Here is a 12,285-nt window from a genome sequence, read left to right as displayed (position 1 = left end):
CCACTTCTAGTGCTTAAAGACAACTTTTAAAAATCCAAGATCATTTTAAATCTGCTAGTTCGAAGTAAGAAATGCCCTAACACTGAACCATAGGCTGGTGCAAGAAAAGTAGGTATGAAAAAGAAAGGAGAAAATACAGGAYAAACTGCAGAAGTCAGTGGGGTGTCCAGGGCAGTAAGAGACCAAACAGTGTTTGCGTGGTGTGTCCTTTTATGATAAAACAGGGTCTGATTATCCACAATTTATCTCCTGCTACTTTTCCATGATTTCAGCACATAACAAGGCTTTCACAGYGCCTATATTTAATGACATTCATTCTCTTGTAACTCTTATTCTGGTCCCATAATAGCTAAAAGACCAAATTCAGTGGGAACAGAACCACACTGCTAGTTTGGAAGGCAAAACTAACCCATAGGGAGAATCTTTCACAGTACAGTTATCCATATACACATACACATGCAAGGTTAAAGATACATGGGCAGGGATGACACCCAGTGCCAGCAACAGTACTGCAAGTTTCTTGATGCCCCATAGAGGCTATTCATGCTTTCACAGGACTGGAAAGGCATGATAAAACACCCAACAGATAGGGAACCCGGAGCGCAGAGCGGGAAAGAATGCTGCCTCCACCGCGGCACAATACTGCTGCCCATGCAGGAGGGATTACTGGCTACTCAAAGCAAACATCCCTTGCACAGATTCCTATAGCAGGATTCATCTGTTCAGATTTAGACACCTTCCTCTGAGCAAGATGATCTACTGTCCTTTTGCAGTTCATGGAGAGAAAAGGGCACTTCAAGATGTGATTCACATATCCTAAGGTGAAAGTCTAACATAGGGAGATGTCTAAAAGGAGATGTCATGAGATGAATCTCATCCTAGGACACCATTATGTTGCTACAGTACTACAGCCAAAATGCAGTTGTCCTTCTGACTCACCTTTCATTAGTTTCAATGTCAAAACAAAATCTTTTGTCTATAGAATCAGTCTTTCTCCTCACACAGGATTTCAACGTCAAGTCTAAGGTGCCCTAGAAAAGAAAAAGATTAAAGCCAAGATTAGAGGAAAGAAAGGTGAAAGAGAATTTAAGGTTTCTTGGCACCCTTAGGCTGCAAACAAGCGTGGCACTGTCCACAGAGACATCAGCCATGACTGCACACTCTCAGCAGGTGTCCTGCTAATCAGATGGCATTTGTAAGGAGACCACAGATGGTCCTTCTCACTATTCAGCAAAGCTGCAACTAAGACAGAGATCAAAGGCTTTGTAAACCAGGCTTCCTCTCCACAATAACAAAATGTTCTAGATTTCATGGGATTACCCTGCAAACAAGTGCTAAATATCTCAGCAACAAGCAATATGCCTCCCCAGAGCAGAAAGATTGCTTAAAACAAACCTTTTGGAGATCACTCAATCTCTGAGACCAGAGACCAGGATCATGCTTGTCTATCATATGACATAGTCGGGTCCTAATTTTTATTGGGGTTAATCAGTGCTACCAATTATCCACAGCATTCATGGCCCAAACCTTGTTAAAAAGAAGAATGTTAACTGACCAAATCCAGAGTAGATATATACTGATGAAAACACCTATATTGCAGGGCTGAGGTWTGGCCTTATGTTTTAATGAACCTTTATTTTACAGCAAAGGTGAATAGTAGTCAATTTATAACACATTTGTAAGGTCTCCATTACTTTGCAGAAACTGAAGAGACCCTCCAGGAAATTTTACAAACCAACCAGGCCTTAGCCTTGAATATACAACCTGCAGTGCATTAAACACCCTGACTCTCATTGCTGCTGTAGTCTGCAAGACTCTTGACAAGAGTGAGTCAAGCAGATCTAGGACAGGCCAGCAGTATGGACAGTCTCCTCCAAGATCATGCCTGATTTACACACTGTGATCATAATTTTCTGGCTGTGTTTTTTTTTCCTTAAGAGCACTCTTTGTAATTGTTACATTTGAAGTYGTGTGGCCATTTGTGGCTTGAAGGTGCACATTACCAGATTGCAAAAGTTTGGGAAGGATATTAATTTATATTTTTACAAACCCCTACCTGCATCAATGTGTTTTACTAGACATCTTTACAAAGTAGATGACAATAGATCTTTCTAGTCAATATTTTGGACACTGCTCTGCCAAGGACTCTGCCACGGGCTTCCAAAAAATACATTTTATTTTATTGCTGCAATGTGCAGGGGCTGCCAAAGAACACAGATCATGAGATCACAAACTGGAAAACAGCATGCATGACTTGGAAGTCCCCAGGGGATGTCGCTCCATGGCAGAGATGAGGACGGGTGGACTCAGCTGGACTCACTTGCTGTATTCTGAGCCACAGTCTGTCATCTAACCCTGTATCCTGCCCCTTTTCTATTAAACTGAGGAATAATAGGAACTCTCAGATAAATCACTTACTGGAAAAAACCAAAGCACTTTGGAAAAGAAACAGGTCCCCAAATTGTTGCTTTACTGCACAGTTTAGAGCTGCAACTTCTTCCCTCTCCTCCTTTCCTAACACTGCTCCCACTTATAAGTGAATAATTCTGAAGAACAGAAATCAAAATCACAAACCAGTGACTGTATGAACAGGCAAAGGCAAAGAAAGAGACAGCGCTAATGAAAGCATTCAAATAACTCCAGTAATTCAAATACTTGCAATTACTCTCAGAGGCACATGTGCAAATCAGGCTGTAGGTTCACCACTCATGAGCAGGGAGAAACACACAGGTTAGCTTGTCTCGAGCCAAATATTTGTTAGATAATTTACACGCCCTAGGCCAAATGTGCCAGCTAGCGCTGACTGAACCACGGCCAAGTGATACTAACTGGAATCTCCACTGGCAAATTCAGAAGAACTTAAGTTCCTGTGGAACAGGGAGAGATGAAACTTCTTCCTCACAGAAGCGTTACGTTCACATCGGCACCACAAATACACGCGGGCCGTCAGGAAGAGGGGACGCAAAGCCCATCTGTCTGCTCTGTGGCTAGCAAGAGCCCTTCTATACCCACAGCTGCCGATTCAGTATTCAGTTCACTATCAACACTCTTTAYAAATTATGGTTTCCTACAGTGGAAGTGGCCTACATCTGCTCTGGACATGGTATTGCACTTGTATTTGCTTACACAAGGAGAAATATAGAATGAGTAAAGTTGAAAACTGATGACGGGGTCAGTCTTTGCAGACATCCCTCCACGAAACCAACTCACTTGCTTAGCTCCAGGCTTCTGGTCCATGGGGGTCATCCTTAATGTTTTTGCCTCTTTTTCATATTGACAATAATATTTCACCCAAGAGATGCCCAATGCCCCTGCAGAAATACAAGGAAAGCTGGAGTCACTAGAGACAGAGCATTAGTTTGACCGGAAGCTTGCAGGAGTGGAGTTTGTATTTTCCTGCAAGGTTGTATTTCTCTGGGAACAAAGGCAGCCTGATCCTGACTGGGGATCTTAGCTGTGACCCACCATAACCAGTAACAGCCAGAGTGTACGAGTATACCCTGCAGCAGGGTACGCGGAGAAGCCTCGTTCAGTAGCATRGCTATTTACAGTTTTGCAAAAGCTAGGAGAAGTGAGGAAAACGAGCACAGGGTAGCAGCCACATCCAGCACCCTCAGAAAAAGCTGCTGATGAAAAGACATTTGTGAGACTCTGGTTGCAAGCCAGACCAGCTTGGCAAAGTCTAGCCAAGAAATACACCAGCAGGATCCTGCGTGTCTTGAATGTTTGTTTCAAATAGATGCCACTATTTTTTCCTGTCAATGAAAAGTTGGCAGGAAAGACAACAGCATCTTTAAAACACCCTAAAGTGCATATTTATATCACACTAAGATTTATTCCCACTTTTCTTTCTTGTCTTATCTGAACCACTTTGTATGAAATACTCCAACTGATATCTTTTGGGTAATTTTTTTTTTTAAGTTGTCAGAAATAATTCTTTTCCTTATTTGATTCATAGGGGAAACATAACTAAAGGCAGAAAATACAGTCATTATCATGCAGGAACATGCAACATTTATTTGTAATCTAAAATTATGGCATACGTGTGTTTTCTTTTTAAACACAAGATAAACAGACATACAAGTATACGTATACATACATACGTATATATAATTCAAAAATTAACTGCTCATAAAGTTGTCTGTAGACTCAGAGGCCAGAGCTCTGGCTTTATCCTCTGTATACAGGCTTTTGTCCCTTGAACATTCATGTTCATATGACCATGTAAAACTACAAACAGTATTTGTAAGAGATTGAATTTGATTTGACTTGATTCAGCACAGAATCATAACGACTTTTGCTATCAGCAGGCTTTCATCATTGGTTAAAACCTGGCTTGTGCTCATGTGCACAGAGCATGGGAGCATCAGAGACTCTGTAAGATGGAGCCACTACATAAACGACATGCAATAGAGAAGATGTGAAAGTAATGAGAGAAATAATGTAAAGAATAATTTTCTCCGCCGAGCTATGAAGTAGCCAGAAGAATGAGCTGCCTGCRCTGTATGTGGCAATGTGTAACTGGTAACTGGAAAGCTGGAAAGTAGAGTATCTATCTCAGAATGAAAGGCAGAAACACGCTTAACTTCGCATGACAGCTGTAATAGCTCCCAGCTGGTGGGAGTACGAGTACAAGAATCATCATTTTTAGGACACAAAATGCCACAGTTCCACAGGAGGACAAAGAACAGCTTTTCTGGCTTATTTTTGCCTGAGGAGATTTTCAGAACTAAACTGTAGTTCTTTACATAGTGACTTGAGATAGCTAACCCCACAGGCAAGATACAGTTAGCTTTTTTCATCTATGGGCCTGCCATGGACATCCGCTCTTGGAATCTTTCTAACAGAAAATTTATTTACTTGGACAATCTCAAATACCAACACTTACTCAGTCCCTCACCTTTGCCAAAAGTGGGGAGAAAGGACATCTGGAGTGAACGTGGGGACTGAACACCCACAGTCCCTCTCTGAAACCAGCATCAGGAGCATTGACTTGGTGAACAAAATGTGCATTTAACCAGAAGTGAACTAGCTACAGGAAAATAAATAGATAGGTGAAGATCTGGCACCCAGCACTTCATCCCGAAGGAAACTCCTGGCACTGGATGAAGCAAGAAGTACAAATAGCAGTACTGCAATCATCCAGGAACTGTATATACAGAGGTGGGCTAAAAATGAAACCCTTATCAAAGAGAGAAATATYGGGCAGGACACCAGATTTATTCTGATAAAATGCAGCCAGGGTGCAATCTGTCAGAGCTCTGGCCTCTCCATCTCTAAAACAGAGTAATAAATCTCATCCAATTCAAACACAGGGCAACCACCTCCTTGCTTATATGGCTCACATAACCTTGAGAATATTTTSTCCCACCACTCAGAAAGCTGTTAGCTGCAAAACATTTAAAGCTACCAGTAATTCACGAGAAGCCTCCTGTGTACAGCTAGAGGCACTGGGCTGACAGGAGGTAAGTGCTCAGCGTATCTACAGCCCATAACCATGCCTCGTCTAGGCAGGTCTGACCATTTCTAACYGAAGGCCAGGCACAGCCCGAGCAGGACTAACGGGCTCTGCAAACCTACAGCCTGCAGCTGAGGCTTGTGCTTCCGTAACACATTCGGTGCATACAAAAGCCATTACATTTCTCTTGAGTGTACAGATAACCCTCTATGGTTGGCTGCCCAGGTAGTTTGCAGGTTAGGGGGGCTTCTTTCATCCTTTTCTTCAGGTCTTCCAACTCCTCTCTTGTGCTGGAAAAGTGATTCCTTGTCTGTTAGGAGAAAAAAAAGGAAAAAAAAAGAAAAACACATCTGACCATGAGCAAAGAGTGAGCTTTGAATATTCCTAGCCAAAATTTCAGTCTCAGGTTTTAGGTGCTCTGGCAGAAATGTATCAATCCCCAGTGTACAAAAACTAGAAGCTGTTCCACCAATTCACATGAAAATTCAGGCTGTAAGAAAACTAGGCTCTTAAAGATCATTGAAGAGACAAGGTTTAACATACTGTACACAGAAATGATGTTGAGGAACTGGGAAGAGACCTTTGTTCTTTAAATAACAGAAGTATAACACTTTTAAGGCTAGGTGGAGGAGGAAGCACCTGAATTCCTGTTTGCATTATTATTTAGATAATAGGTGTATTCTCCTACAAACTTAGGGCGTTGATTCCTCTAAAAAACATTGCTACAATGATTGGCAGGGAATAATTTTTAAACAGAGTCATGTCAACATGCAGTAAGAAATCATGGCATTTTTTATGGAACACTACTTAGACCAATTAATGAGTCAGCAGCAAACGTGGCTTAGCACAGATTTATAGCTACTGCTCCACAGAAATGAAGGTCAGCCGTGAAGGACAGTGAAGGTTAAAAAAAAAAAAAAAAAGCCATTTTTTATCCCATGAGTATATTTAGCCAGTAGAACAGCTTACCAAAGCATGTAGTAAGCTGATACTGTTAACATCAAGATTGGAAGCCTTTTTCAAAGTCATGTACAATTTTCACCCCATGAAAACGTAATGGAAGAACTATTGGAAGAAATACACATGCTTGTTTATGCACAAGGTTAAATGACACAATCGTAATAGCCCCTTCTGGCTGGAATCTGTGGTTTTTGAAAAACATTCTAGTAGCACCGGCAGTCTCTCCTCTGCAGGAGAAAAGAAAATGTATGTGCAAATTAAGAAAAAAATAACTTCCTTTTCATCTCCCACAATGGACATGATCAGTCCATTTTGCATGGAAAAGCCTTTCCACTAGAGGCATTTAAATACAAAYGAGAATAGAAATCACATGCAAAAAAATGTTTGAGCTGAGCAGGAACTTACATTCTGCAGGCTGAGCTGAAGCTGCTGTTTRTAAGGAAGGAAATCCTGTGTGAGTTCAACTGTCAGGTTGTTATAAGTAAAGAGGCTGTGGAGAAAAGCCAACACCTGCAAAGGAGGGAAAGGTTATAGATTAAACTCTTCTTCTAAATTTATAGTCAGAGAAAAGATAGGCATGAAACAGGATTTCAAAAATTGCATATAAAACTTTTTTTTCTTATAATTTTGGAGGTGAGTGATATGAGTTTTAGTACTAGTAGTTATTATTAGTATTAGACTTATTGACCATAATGCCCCATAAAGCCCTGGTCTGTCTCTCACAAATACACTATCTGCTTTAGTAAAACACTACCTGAGATGAAAGGCCCTAGTGGGGGAACAAGGGCAGACCTCTGGATAGCTTATCCAGGAGCTCTTTTTGCTCCCCACGCTTAACTACATACAGTGCCATTCATTGGCATTCAGGGCAGAGCCATTCACTCATCGGTGCAGYGCAGAGATTCACAGGCTCCTTTTATACCGTCATGGACTGGAACCACTATAACCTGCGCCGTGACAGGTGAGCAGTCCGGATAACAGCTCTCTCCCTTTGAAGACAGCTACTGCTTACCAAATGCAAGATGTCCAGGATAATTCATAAYGAGATCTGTAGCTATCTACAGTGCCTGACCTGCTCCTCAGGATTGACTCACAGAGATGAGAAACAMGTCTGTGGCTTTGTGGTGCTCCATGAAGCACCACTAAAGGTTGTTCAAGTAGCAGCGATCCAAGCATGCCAGGTTAACTTCCGCTTCACCAGAATTCAAGAATCCTTCTCAGGACTGAATCCAACCTGGCAACTCACCCCTTCCTGCTACTGTCAGCAAGTCGATATATCCGAGTATGAAACAATAAGAACTGAAAGAAAAGGAGCTCCTACCGGTTCAACAATACTGAATTTCTTGCTTTCTTGTACTTCCTGGATCTGGTACACATACTCAAGGGAGGACTCAAAGAAATTGTGTCTCTCTTTGTCAACCTGCAGGTCGGCCTGGAAAAAAAAGGGAGAGGTGAAATAAAAAAATCACATCTAGCTTGACAATATTTGAGTAGTATCTCTCTGTCAGCCCCAAAATATTTCCGTCCTCACTTCAGAAAAAGCCTGCCAAATCTGTCCAACACAGGTTTTGAACTCTCCACACAGAACAAAAAGAAATATTGACCATTTTTCTCAGATCTATCCTTTTCTGGCTCTCTTTCATTTACAAATTCAGAACTTCATGCCACTCTGCAAGGACAAGGCTTTTCTTAAACTTATTTGCTTTTTTTTTTTTTTAATTAAAAGGTATCAACCAAAAACTTAAGCTCCTCTCTACCTTCTCCCAACAGCCCTGCACAAGGCCAGTGTCACGATCCTCTTGCTTGACCCTGCTGTGACCTGACAGCAGCACTTCCAGATCTACAGGACTAAGTAGAACAAGGTGGCATGCTGGGTTACCACAAGTTACACAAATTTTGCCTTGCAAAGATGCTTCTAAATTGATCTGACAACTGATTTGACGGATCTGCTTTGATCCAACTCCTCTCTGATGTGGGCTTGAACGGCTGGGGCTCTCCTTTGCAGTTGCAAAATGTTCAGTGGCAGTATCAGCTCAAAGGGCACCATTCCTCCCCTCCCTGCCGTGCACGGCTACCTTGGGCCTGCTGCCACAACCACCCCTGCAAGCTCTGGGAGCTAGGTAGGAAACTGTGCTGGCTAAATAACAACAACCAGTTATTTTTCAGACAGATCAGTTCCCCAAGTCAGTTCTCAGCRTGGCCAACCCCAAGGTATGCCAGTAAAACTGGTCACCGTCCTTCTTTATTATAAGGATGAGAATAGGTGCTGGGGGAGAGGAAGACAATATATTAAGTCCATACTGCTGCTCAGCGCTGTAGTGTGAACTACCACCTCTGTATCCCTGGCCTCAGCCACGTGAACAGGCTTTAGGTAGAGGTAATTGCTTACCACTTTCAACTGGTTACTGAAAGGGATGACTATCCCTGCTGTTTTTAAAAAACTAGAGCAGCCAGTATTATTGCTTCTGGATCCCACTCTGAAGAAAATTCCATACACACCTCTTGTAGTTGGGATTCCTTCTTTTTAGAAGACAAATGCAAATGGCGATCCAACATGGAATAAAACTTCTCACCATCCTTCTCAAACTTTTTCTTCCTTTCCTGTAGATGAACCAGTTGAAACAGAACCAATTATTGGCTTCTTCAAGATAAGAACAACGTAGCAATGCCAAGATCTTCTGTAATTCAGTATTCTCATGGAAAAATTATGGTGGAGCCATCAAAACAGAAGACCATTTTTCATTTGCTCKGCTTTCACCAGTCAGTTTCTTACACTGGGATTCAGTTACTCTTAGAGAGCAAGTTCTAGCAACACTTCATGGCACGGGAACTCTAAATATTTCCTCCTATGACCACTGTGGCATAAGCCCCACAGAAGAGGTGTTGTTCTACCTCTCAACCTCTTCAGTGTCAAGTAAACTTGACATATACTAAAGCAGGAATAAAACATTCACCATTTGCTAATGTGCTGTTCACATAGTTCAAAAATAACTGGGTAAGTAATTTAATGCTAAAGACATGTGTAGGATAAGAAAAGATTTATTAGGAGTTTGGCAATTTTTCTGTTTTGAAGCTTTTATCATTTGTTTCTGAAATGGAATGAAAGCAAAAGACTATAATGGTGATACATGGGAAGGAACTCATCATCTCTTTATTAGCAGTGGTGAAAACAGAGATCACAAACTTTGCAGGCAAAATATGTATAAATTACACTGTGTAGTGCTCAGTCCGAATATGGCCCAGGGGAATGCTTCATCAGACATAAGAGTATTTGTTAGACAACAGACAATGGCGAAGTCTTCAGATCTTGGAGATCCCCTGTAGATGGTCTGGTTCACACTGATCTATTCTGCACCTCAAACATGCCCACGACAGGCACACAAGCATGATATACAGACTGATTTGTTAAGAAAGACTGACTCTGACTGAAGGAACCACTCTAACAAAAATATTTGTTTGTCTTGGCAAATCTAAAAAGGGCAAATGCCTAGAATGAGAGCAAAAAGATACATTTGAGAATGAAACATGAAGAAAAAACCCAGGGAGAAGCTGAGCTCAGAACTTTCCCATTTTGCTTATCCTTACAATGGTTGTGAAACCACAGAGGACTATGGCAATCAAGAAACTACAATCTGTAGAAGCCAAGTAGGCAAATACTAATGATAGAAGGTAACAGAGCCATCAGTGATTGCTGAGAGTCAGTTCTATTAACAGAGTAAGGAAAATTCCAGCCAGAGAGCAGCCTCAATACCAGCTCCAAGCAGCTGAGGATGAGTGCATACATATTACAGGCTATGTAAAGGATGCCAAAATCCCCAGTGGCTAGCTTTTGAAGGCTCAGGCAAGTGGAACACAAAGCTAAGAAGTCCCAAGATATCGTGGAATTAATGACATCTTCTAAGAAATATCTCCTAAAAGCCCTGCAACCCTGTTCTCTCGCTCCCACTCCTTCACAAGAAAACACTGGCCTATTGCTTGTTTTCACAGAAGAACATTTCACATTGACCTGAGGTCTCTAAGAGTGCACTATTCATATCAAATGATAGGTTAGTCGTTCAATGCAAGGATTTTGCTGCTGCCATGATCAGTGCATGAAAAAYGTAGAAGCCACTCTTCCCTGTTTGCCCTTGCAACGTGACTGCAACTGTGAACCTGCCACACAGCAACAAGCTACAGGGTGAAGCGAGGAAACACCAATAGCTGAACGTCTTCATGAAAAGGCAGAGGTGYAGCTGGAGAAGCCTGTGGATAAGAAATCCTCGTTCTCAACGTTCAGTGAAGAAGGCTGAGGGTATCCACCTCCTGACAGCAAGGGGTGGAAAGGCAGCTCTGTTCCTACTGATCGTATAAGCCTTCACATTTATGCACATTACCAAAACAAACTTAACAACAAATGTAACAGGGAACCTAAAACCTATATTGTATGGAGCTGCCAACACCACTAAACATCACAGAAATTTCCAAATAAGCAAACACACACCAGAAACACTAAAAACAACAGACCAGATGGAATAAGTAGACTATTAGATACTGGTTAATTTGATAATGAATTCAATAGTGACTGCAAAGTTTGAACTTGTGTTTCTTAAATAAGGTCTTTTCTGTTTCTTCAGTTAGTTCTCCTTCTGTAAAGTTTCATTTCCCTGTTCCACTTCCATGGATTATTTAGTCTGTCTAACAGGATGTTCTATACAGCAAGACATGGGGGGGCTCTCAAAACTTGCAGTTTAGCTCAGCAAAGTTTGTGCTCGCTAACCTTCATTTTTCTTCTTAGCTCTGAGAGACAGGAGTAGGCAATGAAGGGTGCAGAGGATAGCCAGCTGGTCCCAGCAGCTTCAGAGATCAATTCTGGGGCATAAAGAAACAGAGGCCACTAAGGACAGTTTGATAGCTAAGGATGAAGGTTTTRAGAAAGATGCTCTATTCTTCAAATATCAATAGCTTTTCAGTACTCCCAGAAAGCATATTCACAGTGGCTGCTGCTGTATTTCCTCTGGAAGAAGAAAGGTTATTTTCCAGCAGGCACACACAGGGAGACACTTGTGGTATATGAAGTTTGCACATTTTGGGATGGCCAACACACACAGCTCTCTGTGTTATTCATCTTGGACAGCATCGTCAGAAAAGGGCAGAGGAACTCAAATTTAACAGCTAGATCAGATCTCYACCTGGCAATAGCTATTTCAGCCTCTTCTGGAGGAGCAACTGATCCCCAGCACTCTGGCTCATGTCGCTGRGCACYGGTTCCTTAGAATAACCTTAGACGAAGGGTGGACTAGTGTTACTACTGGCTGCCTCCYTGTGAAAARYATTTCTGACCCCACAAAAAAGCTGTTTCTGTAATCCTTGCCCATTGCTATTGTCAGAGAACAATTACTTTAGAAAAAAGCAGTAACGCTTGCAGAGGCACTCTAATAACCCTTCTGTTCAGCTGCTTGTATTTAACTGYTGAGAGTAGGGCAGGCTTAGACCAGCAAACCTATTTACCCTGGTAATTACAATTACCTCGCTGCAGAAACGCTGTAATGATAAGTTCCCTGAACACGAATRAGTATATAAGTGTATATATATAAGTATATTTTCTGGTGTCATCCTTTGCAGTATCAGGGCTGCTGTAACTCCATGTTAGCAAATTCATGCCTCAGAATAAAGAGACCCAGTCATCAAATCCAGAAGAGAAGAGAGTCCTCTGAGAGTGAAACCTAATTTAAGAAGCTGAAGCACTGATGCCAGGAAGAACTGTCAAAACAAAACAAAACCCTTGTGACTATACCGRTGATGAGCAAATCCACATCCAGAGAAGCAAAAAGTGTTTACAAAGGAGCAATTATCGYTTCTATAAAGTCACACTTTGGATTGCCTCTCTG

General features: G+C 41.7%; 1 protein-coding gene across 4 annotated transcripts in view; it reads right to left on the bottom strand.

The window, feature by feature from the left end:
• Nucleotides 1-12,285, bottom strand: part of OPHN1 (oligophrenin 1) — a 76,363-nt gene that overhangs the window by 26,349 nt on the left and 37,729 nt on the right. For all 4 annotated transcript variants that reach the window (XR_003253544.1, XR_003253543.1, XM_026066130.1 and 1 more), the window contains 6 exons: nucleotides 8,918-9,019; nucleotides 7,740-7,850; nucleotides 6,824-6,928; nucleotides 5,639-5,768; nucleotides 3,211-3,311; nucleotides 940-1,031 (listed from right to left, as the gene is read on the bottom strand). Coding sequence is in view for 2 of the 4 variants with exons in the window: in XM_026066130.1 (XP_025921915.1) it covers nucleotides 940-1,031; nucleotides 3,211-3,311; nucleotides 5,639-5,768; nucleotides 6,824-6,928; nucleotides 7,740-7,850; nucleotides 8,918-9,019 (641 nt within the window). In the remaining 2 variants the exon portion in view is untranslated. The remainder of the gene's footprint in view (nucleotides 1-939; nucleotides 1,032-3,210; nucleotides 3,312-5,638; nucleotides 5,769-6,823; nucleotides 6,929-7,739; nucleotides 7,851-8,917; nucleotides 9,020-12,285) is intronic.

The sequence above is a fragment of the Apteryx rowi genome, unplaced genomic scaffold (assembly GCF_003343035.1).
Source record: "Apteryx rowi isolate R43461 unplaced genomic scaffold, aptRow1 scaffold_24, whole genome shotgun sequence".
NCBI lineage: Eukaryota > Metazoa > Chordata > Aves > Apterygiformes > Apterygidae > Apteryx > Apteryx rowi.
Note: the sequence above shows the minus strand (reverse complement) of the source record. Positions and strands in the feature narration are given on the sequence as shown.